Consider the following 13,202-nt stretch of genomic DNA (forward strand, 5'->3'; position numbering starts at 1 on the left):
CCTTCCCAAAGGTGAAGATGGTAACAGTTCTGGGGTTCAGCAAAGGTAAATCAAGTTCTAGGAAGTACTTTTTACTCAGTCCCTAGTAGTGATGTATTGCCAAATATCAGATATTTAGCTACCTGCAGAAAGTCTGTATTCTTGGACAATTTAGCTTCATTCTGCACTGCTTAAGAATGGTTTCCTCTGTTTCTCATGGTGAAAACCACAGTAAGTTATCAATGAATGGTTCTAGTTCCTGTGTGTTAACCCTGCTCCAGACCTCAGGGACTGCCATACGTTTCCCAGTACACAAGACAGCCACATTCTAGTTCACCTTACAAGTCTTTCTTTGAACTGAACAATGTATGCAGTCAACAGAGAGTGCTCTTGACCTATGGCCATAACCTTGCAACTTTTAAACAGATAGATGCTACTATCAGAAGACACCCTTTCAGCCCTGGCTGAAAACACCAGAGTATTGCAACTGCATACACACCTGCGCACCCACGTGCTGGATGGAGCAGCCCAACACAATTTCTTAAGATGAAAACTAATGCACATCTATGTTCACAATATGGGGCTTGTGAGAAAGCAGGTAACTGCCACACATTTGGCACTAATACTTTGTGATTCTACTCAGTACCATAATGCTGCAGTGTTGCTGTAAGGCTATACACTTAAACAGCTTGCCACCTTCTCCTATAGCTGGTTATACTGCTTGCTTTTCACTGTGACACTCATGGAGGTTGAAAAAAAAAAAATATTTTCCCCATCATGATTTTTCCCCTCTTACATTTTACTGTGTGTTTTAAATGGAGCTTGAAATTAAAACTTTTTGTGGTTGTTGTTTGTGTTGGTAGTGTCATCAGTAGTGTTAATGCTGTTTAGAAAATGGGTTCACGTACTAACTTCTGCAAAAATCAGCGAAGGACTCATCCCTCCATTTTCTAAATCCTAACAATTTATATTTTCCAATAAGATGTGGGTCAAATCCTGAATTTCTTGTTACTCATTTTTCAGCATTTTCAAACATGATAAAGTGGAATTTTTTAAAATTCCATTGAATGCTGATGATAAATGAAATTACAAACACTGCAGGAAGTAGTTTGGGTTTGTGTTGGGTTTTTTTAAACAATATCCAACCCATTCACTCTTCATTCACTGGTACTTCATTACGTTACAGTTACTTCAACTATTTAGATCTGAACAACTGGAAAGTAACTGCTACAGATATTAACATTAAAGGCAAAACATACTATCTTGTTCAAAAACTTCACATTTTTTATTCTGTCAGTACCAGCAATTTTAACTCACGGCATAACTAACATTACAGCAACAATATAACTCCCTATACCTTATCCAGGTATAGGACAACTAACCAATTCCTCCAGTCAGTTTAAACAACATCACCACTAAATCCTGCTCAGGAATTCCAACTGTTCTGCTCAAAAGGATCTCCCCTCTGATCAGCCTAATGGTACTCTGCAAAAGTTGACAGCAGCCAAAATGATGCTATTTTCTACCACTTTTACTAGACAGTAAGTAATGCTCCAAATTAGCTAATCTGTATAGAACAGATGAGGCTGGAGAAACATCTCAGAGATGTCTTTAACCTAAGATTGTCTTCTGCAGCCAAGAGAGAGTAACATGGACTTTGGAAAAGGCAAACTAAGGAAATTTAGAGAATTAAACTTAAAACTCTCCCACCCCTACACCTTCTCATGTGTTATGTGACTTTTTTATCTGCTCCGCTTTAATTTGCTATTTAACCTGCCTTGAGCCTGTACTTCACAGGAACACGACCTTCATCTACATTAATGTGATAAAATACTGGGAATGGAAATTATGATCTCTAGTCATCCTTCCCTCTAGAAGACTCACAATGCAAAATGATATTGAAATAGCCTCTGCTATGAGTGGAACCAACTTAGGACTCAAGCAGGTTAACAGCAGCACAAATACATGAACAGAAACAAGCTGTTCCTGAACATATTACTGAATGAACAGGAATGACCTTTAAGGTTGTTCTATGCTGTTTTAAGGTGCGATGGATCTTCCCTTTCCAGAACAGCAACTCACAAAACACGGTCCCTCACTCCATCTGCCTCATACTTCTACGTTTTATCGCTACCCAGTTCCGTATCATGATCCCGTTTACAAAATAGACACCACAGAACCATGCAGTACAATGCAAATGTAAGTCCACCCACACACGCAAAACTGCGAAGATTCCAGCAGCACCTAAGTTAGCATCCTTTCCAGATAAATTTATGTTCGATAATCAGAGTAGTATTTCATGTAATGCTAATCCTGTGGCTACCTTGACTCACTCTACGTGTTTTTCTTGTCCCAGACTTACTACTCTGTATCTCAGAGAGCACAGAAGTGCCACAGGGACTCAGACCTCCACCTCCATCCCAAGTTAGGACTGTATAAGGAAGCATGCACTTAATGAGTAAAGGCTCCCAATACATTAACCAAGAATTTCAATACAAAACATTGACAAGGAAATATTAAAGGAAAATTGATTTAGAAACAGATGTATGTTTTCTGGAATTCATTGGCTTTGCAACAAGAGTTTTGTATATGCATAGGAATAAAGAACATTTGCTCCTCCAGTATGTGAAGAGGCTACTGACAATCATTAAAAGAGACTGCTTTCCCACTTGCTTGTGCAATCTCCACTGTTTAAATGAAATTGAGATGCTACTCATATGGTAAAACAGGGAAACTTTCAGCTGCAGGCTGCACACCTTACAGTCTGTCTTTAAAAAAATATTTGCCATTTCCCTTACATAAAGGCATGTCTTTTCATCCATTGCCTCATTAGAACAAATGCCTAGCATTTCCTGCAAACAAATGAGATTTTTCAAAAAGTTCTCAAACAGATAATCCTATAAAATTCTACACTGAAGCCTGATGCACTTTATTTCCACTGAAAATTTTAAATTTAATTAGAAGTCAGCAATTTACAGTAATCTTAATATAACACGTCAGTACATGACTCTGTACTTACTTATAAACTGCATTTTATTATTAAATCTGGTATTTCCCCTTGACTTCTATCACAGAAAATTAAATTTAAAAAATCAAAATTAAAAACTCTTACTTCTTAAATGAGCAAGTCTAATTAGGGAAAATATGCAAAAGGAAATACCTGTTTCTCCCCACAAGTCATCAGTGTCATTGATATCTATTTCATGATCCTTTTCAATTGTCAAGATATAAGAAATGACCTGTCAAAAACAGCAGAGATGTGGTGGATCAGAAAAACCAGCAGTCACTTGCAAGAAATAGCAACAGATAAAGGGTTTAAAACAATTGAGAGTGCTTCTCTCTCCATGCATATGAATCCAAGAAAATTAATATTGTTTACAATCCATCAGAGTTAGTTCAGTATGATTTTTAGTATAACTTGAAGATGACTGAAAGTTATGAAAAGCAGTTTAAAAAAAAACAGCCCAGTGCCCTTCTGTTAATTGGTTCACGGTGTTTTGCATGATGATGATTTAATGAGCTCTTGTGTGACCTACATATAACAGAATAATCAAGACAAACAATGCCAAAAATAAAAACAAAGCATCCCAGTTCAGTAAGGAAGCTCCACATTGTCTAAAACAAAGGGGAAAAAACAGAACATTTGCATACACCCTGTAAAATAACAATACCAATTTTTTTTCATTTGACGTTGTTTAGATCTTAGCTGTTTTCAAAAATTCTTCACAGAATGGTTTAAGCATACATTGTTACAGGCTAATTTTTAAAGTTGAGGTGAGTTATAAATTAAGTTTTTCTGTGTTTTTATTTTATTAAGAAAATTATGTTTTGTAACCACCTGCTAGTGAAAGATTATTAAACTAAAACCTCCTCTAAGGCTGTTTTAAACAGATTTTCTAATGGGAGACACTGTCATAGAGACTGCAGCAACCAGGTGAGGGAGTAAAATCGTACTAGCAAAAGCTTTGGATGCTACAGGAAAAAGCAAAGGTAGGAAAGGAGAGAGTCTATGAGTATTTTCAGGCTGTATGACAAGTTGTATACGATGTATGGAAAACTCTGTAACCTGAAATGCTGGAATATAATCTATTTAAAATTCGTGAAACACAAGTCTTTTTTCTAGCTAAGAATTAAGCTTCTTAGTATCCTAAAAATAGAGAAAGATGGACATTTTCAGGTAAGGGTATTTATGATTAATATGACCTATTTTGCTGATATTCAGGAGTTGACTGCTTTCTTTTAATCAGTGGTAGTAAATAACTTTTATGAGAGTGACATAATTACGCATAAAAGTTAATCATAGTTCAGAATCCTCAAATTTATACTGACAGACAGTGATGGCTTATATATATCATATAGTAAATTAACTACACATATACATCTCTTATGTTTGAATCATGTAAACAACTTTAAAGATCAGATTCTTGATCTTACAGCAATTAAAAATAGATTTAAAAGAAGTAAATATTGAAATGGTTTTACTGAAGACATTTTAAGTTTCTGTTTTTGACATATCGCTTACAATACATTCACAGGAAATTCCATCAGTGTGATCTTTATTCAAGTATCTTTACTTACCAATTACTTTTATATCCAGGTTAATATTTGCTTTCCCAATGAACAGAAGGCATAGTTGTATCGCCTAAATATCGAAAGCATTTTGCATCTCTTATGTGTTTACTTCTAGCATTCCTTTTACTGAATAATACTGTAATGCTGAGAAACCTTCTTTTATCATATACACGCACACAATCCCAATTTTCTGTCTTAAGTAACATTATGCAGAATTAAGTCTATAACTTGACATGTGCATCAGGTTAAAAAGTTAAGCATGTGCATGTACGTGCAATATATGATTTGTTATACTATGAAAAAAAAAAAAATAAAATCAACCTGAAGCAGAAACATACCAGGTTGGATCACTGATACAGAATATCATCATTGCCACTAAAGATTTAGAACAACTTCCAGGAACAGAGAGGAAAAAGTACACAGAAAGTTACGTATAAACAAATACTGAAGCAAATAATATTATTGGACAATTGACTACAGCATTTAAAACAGCAGCTAAGAATGCCTACTATTTTAAATATCAGCAGTTTCAATAGCGCTGCCTTCCAAACCTCTTTTCAAAATAGCTGCAAGCACAGTTGTACAATTCTGATAAATTCAAACAGATTTGGAAATATCTGAACTACCAACCTACCTGACAGTGTCCCATACTGGAAGCTGCTGTTAGAGCTTGTTGCAGTGCCTGGCCTTTTCTTAGTGAATGTTGCTCTTGGGAAGGAGTTAGCCAAACAACATTGAGCAAGTACTCAAGGATATCACAATGCCCTCTCAATGCACTGTGGACCAAAGCACACTGGCCTTTCTTGTCTACCCAGTCAGCCTGCATTGGGAAAGAAATTGTTCAGAGTTAAAAAGCCTAGTGAAAGGCCACAGAGAGGAGAAGCTCCTGAGCACTGCAAGACAGCAAATGTCACTCCTGTCTTTGAGAAGGGCAAGAAGGAAGATCTAGGGAATTACAAACTAAACAGCCTCACCTTAGTTGCTGGGAAGGTGATAGAAAAAGTAATCCTGGAAGCCATTTCCAAACACATGAAGGACAAGAAGGTGATTGGGAGTAGTCAGCATGGGTTTACCAAGGGGAAATCATGCTTAACCAACCTGACAGCCTCCTACCACGAGGGGACTAGCTTGGTAGATGAGGGGAGAGCTGTGGATGTTGTCTACCTCAACTTTACTACGGCTTCTGATGTAGTCTCTCATAAGACAGTCGTGGATAAGCTGATGAAGTACAGCTTATGTAAGTGCACAGTGAGGTGGATCCAAAATTGGCTGGACGGTCAAAGGGTCATGATGGCACATGGAAAATGCTTCATGGAAGTCTGTGGAGATGTTCTGGACTCCCCCACCACCCTGCTCCAAGTCTACGTGTGTTAATTATGTACTTACATAATCCACAACAGTTTTCTTAGCCCTTTGCATGATTTTTTTTGGCTGCAAACATTGCCATCTTTGTGCATCAGCTTACCTTTGCACCTTTTTTGCACAGCAGTGAAACTATCTTCATGTGACCTGCAGCAGCTGCATAACTAAGTGCAGTCATCCCATTTTCTGAAGTTCCATCAATAGCAGCTCCAAATTCTAGTAAAAGAGTGACCACTTCTTCATGTCCAAGGTGTGACTGGACACACAGCACTGGGGCATTATTTAGTACTTCAGTCCTATAATTCACATTTGCTCCAGCCAAGATCAACAGCCGACTCACCTAAAATATAATTTCAACACAAAAATTTTTTCCTCATATTTGTCTGAATTTATTATTATTATGCGACTCTGACATCTTGATTCAGGTACTCACATGTTACTCCCTAATACTGATGCAGACTTTATTGGCAGACATTGATTTTATCACATGTATAGCAATATGAAGGCTTAAAATAATCTGTTAGCAATTTGATTATTGTATTACTGAACAATGTACTCCTGACAGAAGACTCACCTCTCCCCTGAAACTCACTACTCTCTCACCACAATTTCATCTGCGTGACTTGCTGCTACTCTGCAGATTTATGTAACTAGTCCCATTAATACAGAACCAGATTGTATAAAAAGCAATCTCCAAAAAATTATCAGAGCATGCATTTGTGTCCACGTAAATGCAAATTTCCAATCAAAAGGCTTAGCAGCTGGCCAAAATTGCAACTTGTCAACTTGAATTTCCCTATCCATAATCCAGGGATTCAAATAATAGTGCAAAGTTCTGGAATTTTGCACCCTTCCATTCTTACAGTACTTCCCCTTTTGCAATTCCCTTGTTACTTCCCCACAAAAGAAAATACAGCTGATATCTGCCCAGCAGATCAGGTGGTGCATCTGCCCCCCTGAAAATGCATCTACACACTTACCTATGCTACTGCATCAGAATCAGGGTGAAACCCTTTCTCCCATCAAAACTATGAAGGAAAACTGAGATGGGCTTTAACAACAGCTTAAAAAAGTAGGTGAAGGCTCATGATAAAGGAGTTCAGTTACAGATGCATAGTGGTGGCTTTTTTCCTCTAAAGGGTTACATTAATTTCAATATTCATCAACAGAGTTACAGCCACAGCAGCAGATGAAAGCACCAGTTGTACATGAATGCTTATTTTCTTACCTTCACATTGGGTGTATAGATGTTTCTCAGAGAAGCAAGGGCTGCAGACAGTCCATCAGTACTATAACCAATCCACAAGGCTTGAAGATGACTGGAAGAAATTCCAGTTCTTTTACTGAGACCCTAACAGAAACGACATAACAGGAAATCTCTCTATAGGATTAGAAATGCTACTTATATCTATAATTTGTGAGTATAAAGAGAAGTAACAATTTTGTTTGTTAGCACTACCAGGTATTTTGCATAAGCTTCTAACAAACTAGTAAAGCAACTCAAAGGAGAATCTCTAAGATGTATTTAAATGAATAAGTCATAAAACCTATTAAGCTGTAAGCTTTACCTTAAAAATGTGAGCTTTAAGTATATGATGACCAAGTTCCATAGTTTGTTGGCGGTTTAACTTTCCCTCTTGTCGAGAAAACATGAAAGCCAGTAGAGCATGTCCATTCCTAGTAAAAAGGATTAAGAGAGAAATGCTTTCATAACTATACTTTCAGTCAATATCCTAACACATCTGCATGCCTGTTACAATAGCTCAACTTTCTCTGTCAGACTACTGAAACATACCATTACATCTAAACAAAATTCTTGCCATAATGAAATGACACAAAGAGAAAAAGAGCAAATTTCAAAAGTTGAAACCTACTCCTAATATTTCTCGACTGTCACCTCACAAGCGGCCCACATCAGCACCCATGCAGGTTTGGACACAGATTCCATAGCACCATAGAATACATTTGCATACTTCTCCCCTTATGTCTTGTGAGAGACTGCAGGTACCTTACATAAAACCTAATCCTTCAAGAAGATCTGAATCCTTCTGATATTAGAGATAAAATGTGTATTTAGTAATTCTTCATCTACATTAGTCAGTGGTCAGTATTCTAGGCAACAGTGGAAATGGCATAACCCTGAGACAACAAGGTTATCATATACTATACATTAATCAGACTTTATACTGGAACTGGACAATTAACCATATGCTAATTAGACTATTCATCTGGGGGATGAAATTCTGGGGGCTTCTTGCCCCACCTTCAGAGATTTCTGAACAGAACTTTGAAAAAACAGAAGCTTTAAGTACAACAAGGTAACACTCCACCTTCTGTTAGAGCACCCATGGTAGGGGCCAAACAGTCTGCAACCCTGATAATTCCACCTGCCGAACTGTTCTTGTTAAATCCACTCTAAGAAGTGTTGGGTCAGTGATAATTTCAAATGTCAGCATTTTTTGTTGTTTTGCAAAAACAAAAAAACTAAAACTCTGAAGAATATGAGAAAAATGGAAGACATGGACTGCATGAATGTGAATGTGCTACAGCAGCTTATTGTCTCCAATTTAACTCGTTCATGTCAAGTAAAGGAAGGTGAGATGGAACAAACAATGCCATGAGAATATAATTATAGAATGAAATGTCTTAATATTTTTACATTTAAAAGAGCTCAAATGACCTGTTCTTTTTATTCCTGCACTCTAAATAGACGAAGTGCTGCTGCACGTAGTTGTCAACAACTTTACTGTATCAATAACACCACAGTACTCTCATTTCTTCACAAAGGTAGCAAAGTTAAATGCAAATCTGCAAGTTCTACAAAGTCAATTATGTATTGTAACCTCTGATACTTCTGGTCAAGCTTATCTCTAAACATATAAAAGTTTTCATTTTGGAAAAAATCAGGCATGCTTGTATTTTAACTTTACTCTTTCCTCTCACCAATTGTTGCAACCAATTATATAAAACATAATTGCAGTTATTTGAACATGATTTACTGCAGGTTTCATTTACCTTGGCTCACATAAGAAGTCTGTATTTTCACCATCTGCTCTCCAAACAAGCCATTCCCTGAAGGAAGGATGGCAGAACATACGTGTTTTGTCACGTCTTTTTATCAGAAAACATGAAAGGGCTTCCATCCTTTGGCTGAAGTCTTCCCATTGTTGTTCACCACTTATTTGGCTTGCATTAATAGCTTGGAAAATCTGTTCATCTGTCATGGGATGTAGGGATGCCAGTGCCACATTTAATATTGGCAGGGCTCGCTCAAAAGCAGAGTTTGTCATGAACTTCATATTGCACTGAAGTAAGTACAGTTCTGATAGAGACACTGGAACAACCTTGTAGCTTGCACTTTTGATTACTAGATGACCTTTTTGGAAAAGATCCAGAGTGAGTTTCAAATAGAGGTAAGATCCCAGGCTTCTCATGATCAGGTGGTTACTCACTTTCCCAATAATAGCTGCATCAGCTTTTCCATTTAAAGATAGGTTGTTTATAATTTCCTGGCTGTTATTAATTCTGTACTGAATATAAGCATTCAAGTCATCGTGAATTTCTTTGTTGTCTGGAAAATTGTCCAGGGATATTGCGATAAAGGGCAGTGAACTTACTACTTCCTATGAGGGGGAAAGAGAGGAAAAAAAGAAAGAAAACAAACCAAAAACCAACCAAACAAAAACAAAACCACACAGGCATTACAGTATTCCAGCACTTGAAAACTCAACAATGCATCTTTTTGCTATATTTCTGTTCTGTAAAGAGCACCAGACAAATTACAAAGAAATTCAGTATCTCTGCAACAGCTTCGCAAATATTGGCCCCCAGTAACAGGTAGAACAATATTTCTACATTGCATCATTTTTCATAGGAAGGTCTCAAATATTTTACTGACAAAGCACAGCAAGGCAGCTGAAGGGGAGGATCTACAGCAATGATCACTTTAGACTCAAGGGACCATGAAACAGTTCCCAGAATTGGACAGGCCACGGGAAAGGGGGGAGGTAGAAGGAATGATCAATTAAGAAGGAATGATTTATTAAGAAATACCACAAATGACAAAACAGAAGAGACTCTCCTCATTGTAACATCTTCCCATAACAATGTGCCAGAAAGGTACCACCCACACATACGAAGTCCCATTTAGTTCAAGGCAAGTACCAGGTATGGCACAGGCACTTCCACAGGTTCACCCAAACACATTTTTATGTTCACGGAACACGTTTATGTTTATGTAAATAAAAATCCGAAAGACCTAAAACTTATTACATAGAGGCATATATCAGAAGTGTTTAACAAACTTTCACAACCTCACAACCTAAAAAAGAACTCTTAATTCCCCTTTAAAGTAGTCACGTGGATTTCAAAAGCTGAACTTTCAGGCCAGTGAAATGTTTTGATCGCAGATGCACACTTCTCCTGAGGAGAAACAGTCTCTACTACAGAAATTCCTTGTTAAAAATAAAAATGTAGTTGAGAACTCAACTCTGCAGGCAGTTAAATGTTCAGAGTCCTAGTAGCAAGAAGGCAGATACAGAACAAACTCTCAGAAGGCTGTTCTGAGGCACACCTGCACTTCAACATGGTCAAAACAGACTTACAGCCATCGAGCAGCTGGGGTTGGAAGGGACCTTTAAAGGTCACAGAGTCCAACCCCACCACACATCCAACTCCACACCACCACTGTCTGGCACCTTGTCAGCTTGGTACACAGAATAACTCTGGAGTAATCTGTCCACTTCTCTCCAGCTATACTCCTGACTGCATTAGGAAACAGCTACCACAGAGCTGGAGTTGGTCCTCCTTCAAGCTGTCTTTAAGAGTGCAAGATGCCTAGTGAAGCAGCAGCGTACGACTGGCAGAGCTGTATCTCAAGCATTGTTGAAATATATAAAGGGTGCTATGTCAGAGATACGGTAGATGACTAAACCAGACACAGCTGCTTTTTTTCAACTGAAGCTAACTGAAGGCTTTAAACAGCCTGACTAGTGCTGAAAACAAAACCAGAACTTTGTTCAGAACATTACTGCCCAGCGCAGAACAATGGGAATTCTGTATGTCCTTGCTTGAACGCACTCGGGATACTTGCAAGTATCTCTTAGCTGCTTAATTCTGACAAAATGCTTTAACCAGAAGTTTTGAGGCTGGATTCAGAGAGATGAAGAGATGCAGAGGGATCAAAGGTAGTAAGGCCAGAAATCAATCTCATCAACACAGATAGTGGAATTGTGGCTTATCCCTTCCTCAAAAGTGAAAACCCAGAGCATAACACTAGCAGAAATACACTCCAAGAAGTAAACACCAAAGGGAAAATCACTATGGGCTTCTAATTACTTTTTTTAAGCTTTCAACCATTCATTTGCCCATTTCACTCTTGAAGGCCAAGGAAACATACTCAGATTTCACGACTTCTTTTATTAGCAATTCTACTAGCCTACTGAGGAAAGAGATTCAAAACAAAAAGGGCCCCTGGTATCATACTTGTGTACTGTAAATAAACATGCAATAACAAAGGAAGGAAAAAAGACCAAGAGACTTTACTTTGAATTCCTCTAAACCCAGTATTTTTCATAATAATGCAGCTGCACCAATATAAAAGATCACTTAGTCTTTGAGGGCAAAAAAAAAAAAAAAAGTTAAAAGCTGTTTTTACCTGGAAGTTAGTTCTTATAGTCACAATGAGCTTCAGCCAGGGAGGAAACGTACAGATTATGTTTGTGATAAATGAAGAAACTGTGTCACCATAATCAGGTTTATGAAATTCTGCATCATTTAAACCATCTATCAAAATTATATAGTCTTCCTCAGGAATTTTCCGCTCTGAAATACAAAAATAAAAAAAGGAAAGGATGAATGCAAATTCTTCTATTAAGTGCCATATTTTTATCCCCAAGTTTGGAATGTCAAGAAATAAAAATTACCTTTATGTGCAGCAATACATCTTATAGCATTTAGGAGATTGAAAGCAACATTAGGAGATATAAAATAACATCGCCATAAACTGATAAAAAGTGGAAAGAATCACTTAAAATAGTGCTTTTTACTGCACTACTACTAGGGATCTATTTCACAACAGATTTAAAAAGTTAAAAGATTGAACAAGGCTGTTAACGTAAGAGATGCAAGGATATGGGAAGAAGGCATACATAGGTTAAGCTATTAGTTAACACTGCTTTTGATTATTAGCTATTTACTTAAAACTTATCCTTTACTGGACTTACCAAACAAAAAAATTTACAATTTGCAAAAGTCATAAAGGCACTGGTTTACACTTTCAGTTCTGAGGAGAAAAATTTATTTTGCAACAGCTTAAGAAAACAGCAGTATTCATTTTGAGCACTTGTTAAGGATGAAAATCCCAGTGGTAAACATAAGATTTGCCAATGGATTTCACAGGAATTTTGTTGACTGTCAACAAAATTCAAGAACTGCAAAAGAGTTTTCATAGGAATGACACATGCTCTGTTCACACATAGGCAAATCTCCTCCCCCATCTTGCCAGGTATCAAGTACCTGCTCAAGCTGGCATATACTGCGAAGCTAGCTGTTTTCAAGGAGGAGTTTGATAGCTTTTTTTAAAAAATATGAAAATCATGCTACACGCTTTCTTGGGAAACTGTGATATCAATTTTAAAAGCGAGCAAAGGACACATCCACTTTGCAGGTGTTTAGGCACAGAGAATCACAAAACAGAAGTGTGGCAAAACACAAAAGCATCTGAAAACAAAATCCTTTAATGCAAATATGCCACCCTTAACTTCAAGCCACAAAGTTATCCTTGAGTTTTATGACAAAACAATAAATGTAAAGTTTCCATGACCTTTGATGTATTTTAATATAATTTTATTTAAAACATGAAATAACCGTTCAAAACCTACCTATTATTGTTACAAATAACTACCACAATTAAGGAATCCCTTCCTCTGGAATGCTCTGCTTTATTTATTTCTCTTAGAGCATTAAAATACATATTCTTAGATTTTTTTCCCCCCACTTTTGATGCAGTTTACATTCAGTTTCCAAGTCACTTCCTGCTTAACCTACCTTTCCTGAGGTTTGAAAGTGGTTCCAACACTCCCCTTTTAAAAGCTGCTGCTGGATCTTGCACACAAGATCTCAGGCTAAGCATGCTTTGTAAGTGAGGCTCTTTTATTAGAAGATCTCTGTATGCTGTTAATTGATTTGAACGACAAAGTAAAGCTGCAATACTGTGCACAAATTCTGGAACAAGACACGTGTATGTGTTGTCAGCTTGACAGTAGTGATAAGCAACGACCTGGAGAATT

General features: G+C 37.2%; 1 protein-coding gene across 4 annotated transcripts in view; it reads right to left on the minus strand.

The window, feature by feature from the left end:
- Positions 1-13,202, minus strand: part of TANC1 (tetratricopeptide repeat, ankyrin repeat and coiled-coil containing 1) — a 95,470-nt gene that overhangs the window by 12,997 nt on the left and 69,271 nt on the right. For all 4 annotated transcript variants that reach the window (XM_037398296.1, XM_037398297.1, XM_037398295.1 and 1 more), the window contains 8 exons: positions 12,961-13,192; positions 11,570-11,736; positions 8,929-9,536; positions 7,482-7,590; positions 7,142-7,264; positions 6,017-6,253; positions 5,186-5,371; positions 3,140-3,218 (listed from right to left, as the gene is read on the minus strand). In XM_037398296.1, coding sequence (XP_037254193.1) covers positions 3,140-3,218; positions 5,186-5,371; positions 6,017-6,253; positions 7,142-7,264; positions 7,482-7,590; positions 8,929-9,536; positions 11,570-11,736; positions 12,961-13,192 — 1,741 coding nt within the window. The remainder of the gene's footprint in view (positions 1-3,139; positions 3,219-5,185; positions 5,372-6,016; positions 6,254-7,141; positions 7,265-7,481; positions 7,591-8,928; positions 9,537-11,569; positions 11,737-12,960; positions 13,193-13,202) is intronic.

This window comes from Falco rusticolus, chromosome 8, assembly GCF_015220075.1.
Source record: "Falco rusticolus isolate bFalRus1 chromosome 8, bFalRus1.pri, whole genome shotgun sequence".
In the NCBI taxonomy this organism is placed as follows: Eukaryota; Metazoa; Chordata; class Aves; order Falconiformes; family Falconidae; genus Falco; species Falco rusticolus.